A 5471-nucleotide genomic window follows, 5' to 3' on the forward strand; every position below is an offset into this window, starting at 1 on the left:
CTACATTTTTAATATTCAATTAGATTCAACATGTAGCCATCATCAAATGTTACTCTAAATTTTCTCTTAGAAAATTTGAAAAATGCTTAACTGTCTAGATACTTACATCTCTTTTTACATTATCATTTTCATACTGATGTATAATTTCTTTTAAATGATGCCATTCATTGATTAGCTTCTTAATCATTTCATTCACCATAAGAACATAATTTTTATTTTCATCATCAAATATTTTTGTGATTTCCAGAATCTGGTCTTGGATGTTAATTTCTGTCTTTCCTTTCCTGTCAGAGTTGTTGTGAATCTGCTCTAGTTGCTGGTGAAGCAGCATATTTTCCATCTGCAGGTGAGATACCCTCTCCAGTAAGGATTCCTGCTTTGCAATGTCTTTATCCACTTTACCTTGTTCCTCTTCATACCCGTGTTCAGTTTCCTCCGTTTGACACTGTTTTTGACTGAGATCTCTTTCTAAAAGCAATGTCCCTTCTTGGTGAGCATCTGTTGTGTGCCGCAGCTCATTTTCTACGCTATTGATTTTACCTCCTTCTTTAGAAAGTTGTTGAGAAAGAATCTCATTTTTACGTTTTAGGTTAGACATTTCAAAATTAATTTTGTCCCATAAACACAACCATTCATCTCTTGCTATCTTGGAAGCAAGTTGTAGGTCTCTTTCTGATGCCTGACGATGCTCATTATCCTGTACAATGGTAGCCAGCATAAACTGGTATGATTCAACCTCTGCTTCCAGTCTGCCTCTGTTTTGTTGTTCACTCTCCAGTTTATGGCTTAGCATTATACACTCAGCTCCCAGAGCTTCAAGTTCTGCATTGTGTTGAAATACCATTTCTTTTATTTTCTTTTCAAAAAGATCATTTCTTTCTTTGACAATTGCAATTTCCTCAATATATTTTTTTTCCATTTCCTGGGTTCGATTTTTTATTGTGTCCATATCCAGTGTTAATTTGGCAATTGCATCCCACAACATGCGATTTTCATGCAATAGACTTTTTTCTCTGTCAGAACTCTCAGAAACCTAAGTAACACAAAGGAGACTTTTAGCTGAAACATTGAAATGACATGTCATGATAGTCTCTGAAATTAAAGAATAACCTATGTAATTATAATAAAAAATTGAAATAATTGGATAGCCCACTGGAAAAAAATACAGTTGGATCCAAACCTCTAACTTTTTACAAGCATAAATTCTCCAAAGTTCAAAAGTGTAATATAATGTGATGAATTTTAAAAAATATTTTATTGATTTTTTTTTACAGAAAGGAAGAGAGAGGGATAGAGAGTTAGAAACATTGATGAGAGAGAAACACCGAACAGCTGCCTCTTGCACACCCCCCACTGGGGACATGCCCACAACCAAGGTACATGCCCTTGATCAGAATAGAACCTGGGACCCTTTAGTCGGCAGGCTAATGCTCTATCCACTGAGCCAAACCTGTTTCGGCAATATGAGGAATTTTTAAGTGAAAAAAATCACAAGAGAATTTTAAGAGTCTCTGAATTAGAAAGGATTTTTCTAAATTATCACAAGCCCAGAATAAATTTAATTAAAATTCAAATAACTCTACTCTTACAAGTTGATATGAGAGTCTGAACATATAGTTACCCAACAGTAAGAGTATTAACCATACTAATATTAGGACAAACTAAATTTCCTAAAATTCTTTTCCCCCCAGTAGTATCCCTTACATATTCTACTTTTCTAATACTTTCATAGTCAGTTATAAAAACTACCTCTATTAATAACTGGTAATCAAGCATTTTCCTAAGCACTTCTAAATCCATCAATGACCTCATTCTGACCAAACACATTCAGTTATCACAATCTGCAATGGAGTGGTTAAAATATAAGCAAGTTCAGAATTTTCCCCAGGTTTTCAGACTCCACAATTCGTGCTCTTGCACCAACCCATAGTTCTCCTCCAGTGTGGATATAGAAACACAAAAGAAGCCTATGTTTTGAAAAACAAATGATAAGTAGGATAAAATTTACAGTCTTCTTAGAAAATCATGAGATTATTTGTTGCTTCAATAACTTTTATTTCTTGTTCATGATGTTTAAAATAGTATTAAATATGAAATGGGGGGAATACACTAAAATACTTAACAAAAAATTATCACTAAATATATATTATAGCTTGCATTCTCTTCAGAAGTCCCTTCTCAAAAGTAGAAGAATGACATCTAAAATGTGATCTCTGAACCTGCTATTACTTTCCTCCATACCATCACTGGAAGTGAAAACTAATTTCTATATTAATATATCAGGAAATGAAACCATTGCCAAAATCAGAAACATCTATTATTACTAGCAAAATCTTTGATATCATAGACAACACATCAATTATTATGGAAAATATTAAAAGCCTTCCCTTTGGAAGAGGCCATTGTGAATGTGACTACTTGAAAAAAAAATGGATTTGAATTAACAATATCACTTTATCCAATGGATCAAAAAAGCCATCTCTCTCTCTCTCTCTCTCTCTCTCTCTTTCATACACTAACACACACACACTTTTTAAATCCCTTATAGTTTCCATTGTACAGTATTGTTTGTTAAATATATACAAACTCACACATACTCACATACTGGTACATTTGCAAATGACTAAATAAACTACCTCAGAATTTATTTTCTTATGATCTATTTCTATCACCTTTGGTTTGTAAACGCGTATGGTCAGAATTCCATCTTGAAATATTCTGGTGTTCTGTTCTGAAGAAGGTTGCCTCTGAGTGTAATTTTGCTCTTCTACAACCTAGGGATACATTTAATTTAGTTTTTGGTCTCACTCTATTAAAACAAAAAAAAGTCCAAAGCTTTAGAGCAATACCTTAAACAAACTGTGTAAAGAAAGCAGCCCGTTTAAGCACAAGGGTCTTTCCTTTTCATGAAAAACTAAAATTGTAAGTAATAGCTACATTTGTCATAAAGCAAAAATACAGTATTCTGAAATAAAATTTCTTTATGAACATTTCACTAGTTCCATCACAGTCTCTAGGCAATTTAGCCTGCATGTTAAGAGTTTTTAAGAGCCAGAATTAACATTTATGTCAATAGGTAGGCTCAACTTATTTTCCATTTCTTCATTTAGTAAACATTCACAAGTATCTATTAGATGCCAAGGATAGCAATAAATTAATAATAGTTTAAATAACAAATGTCACAATTCACATCTAGAATGAGAACATTTTTTGTTTTTGTTTTTTAAATGTAATAATATTCATTAAATGACAAGGATCTAAATATTGATGAATCACTGTTAGAAATAAGAGATTTTCCCCAAAGATAAATATACCTCATTCTCTCTTATAATCTCAAGTGGCATATCTTGTGTTCTAATGGTGGTTTCAAGTTGTGGGTGTATTTCAACTTCTTTAATAGAGTGCTCTTCTTTCTTTGTTAACTGCACCCTATTTTTTTCACGTAATAGACCAGCTTTTTGTCTTTTCTCTTTTTCTTCTTGTAAGGGAAACCTGCAGTTAAATATAACCAAAGATGTAATCAACATAAGATAAACTATTATATTGTAAGATGTCTTGTGTAATCCTCATGGTAACCACAAAGCAAAAACCCCCAACAGATTCACAAAAGATAAAGAGCATGAATCAAAGCACACTATGGAAAATCTTCAATTCACAAAGGAAGGCAGCAAGAAAGGAAAAATGGAACTACAAAAAAGCCAGAAAACTAGATAGCATTAGTAAGTTGTTATCTGCCAATAGTTACTTTGTGAATGGATTGACTTCTCCAATCAAAAGGCATAGGATAAACTGGTGTGATGAACACACAATGCAGTGTATAGATGATGTATTGTAGAATGTGCACCTGAAACCTATATAAGTTGTTAATCAGAGGCACCTCAATAAATTCAATAAAATGAAAAAAAGTAAGGAGGGAGAAAAATGGTGGCAGAATAGACAGACATGTTCTGAGCCTTGTCCTGGAGCAGAAAGAAAGAACAGCTGATGGTTGCATGGGGAGTGTTTCTTAGCAATTAAGGGACATCTAAACTCCAGGAGAAAGAGGGGGACTGCTGGAAGGGGTTCCCCTGACCTGGCAGCCCACATTGCAGCTGGGCCCCCTCTTGGAGCTAAAGTCTTGGATGCTGAAACTGTGCCTTCTTAAAAGGGAAAGTGGATAATATTGAAAGCCTGAAAATCCACAACTGTGGTGACCACCAAACAGCTGTGAGCCCCAGAACACTGGTCCCCAATCAGCACAAACACGCAGATTCAAAGGAGCTCTTTGTTCCACCACGGAGAGGGGAGGGGTCAGATTTTGCCTGGGATAAGGTGAAGTCTCTGGTCCCAGGGGAGAAAGAAACACGTGTTTTGTGAGAGCTGGAGGGAAGCCTGTGCCTAGAAAAATCCGTGGCTTTGGGGCTGGTGTGATCCTGAATGTGGAGGGAGGTTCTTGGAGCTGCTACCCCGTTTCCCCGAAAATAAGACAGTGTCTTGTATTAATTTTTTCTCCCAAAGTTGCACTAGGTCTTATTTCAGGGGATATCTTATCTTTCCATGTGTTAGGTCTTATTTTCGGAGGATATCTTATTTTCGGGGAAACACCGTAATAGAAGGGATCTCTGGAAAGCTACCTATTTTGATCTGACCCGAAGGGGCAGCCTAAGAATTTCAAGGGAGTGCAGGCTGCTTAGACTTGCACAGACCCACTGTCCACACACTTGGGCTTTTTCTGCTTCTGATTACTAAGCCCAAATACATAGGATAACCCAGTTGGGGAATACCAAGGGGAAGTTGTTTTACTGGAACTTGGGGATTGGAGTGGGGAGTGACCATCGGAGAGCCAGCTCTGAGACAGCCCCCCTCCACAAACCAGTATTAAGTGCACAGGGAAAGAAGGCTAGAGAGGCCATAGATTGACCCGAAAATCAATCCAGAAACACTGTCACCCAAAGGCTGAATCACAAATTGACTCTTGTGCAATAAAAAATAAAGGAGTATGAAAAATTAAGACACTGCCTTCTTAAAATTAGGACTGGCTCACAAGACTGAAGAGCAGTGAAACACAGGAAAATGCAATAGTGTCAGGACTAGGAAACAGGAGTGCCAAACAGAACAATAGAGGAAGTGAATGACCTTCACTATTGCACATTTTATTTTTTAATATTATTTTTGTTTTTTTGTTTTTAATTTTTGCATATTTTACTTAAGAAAATAATTTTTTTCTTTTTTTCTCACTTGATTTTACCTTTTGAATTATTACATTTTATTTTCAGTCAGTGTTATTATTACTAATATTTTACCTTTTTTTAAGTGTCATTTTATTTTCTCTTTATTTTACTTTGGGATTAGTGTTCTACATTCTATTTTTATCTTTCATTTATCATCATTTTACCCTATCTCAATTCTACCTTTATGCCATCATTCTCTTCCTAACCTTTCCCCTTTTAGTGTCCTGTTTATCTTAATCCTTTTCTGTTTTAGATTGTCTC

At 35.3% G+C, this 5471-nt stretch overlaps 1 protein-coding gene across 1 annotated transcript; it reads right to left on the minus strand.

Moving 5' to 3' along the window:
• Positions 1–224: 224 nt before the first annotated feature.
• On the minus strand, positions 225–4086 carry LOC123653164 (ankyrin repeat domain-containing protein 26). Its single transcript, XM_045587849.1, has 4 exons — positions 4073–4086; positions 3315–3492; positions 309–1033; positions 225–255 (listed from the first exon to the last, which is right to left on the minus strand). Exons 1-4 carry the CDS (start codon positions 4084–4086, stop codon positions 225–227), a joined length of 948 nt encoding a protein of 315 aa, XP_045443805.1.
• Between the last annotated feature and the right edge of the window lie 1385 nt (positions 4087–5471).

This window comes from Pipistrellus kuhlii, unplaced genomic scaffold (genome assembly GCF_014108245.1).
Source record: "Pipistrellus kuhlii isolate mPipKuh1 unplaced genomic scaffold, mPipKuh1.p scaffold_m20_p_1, whole genome shotgun sequence".
NCBI classification, from domain to species: Eukaryota; Metazoa; Chordata; class Mammalia; order Chiroptera; family Vespertilionidae; genus Pipistrellus; species Pipistrellus kuhlii.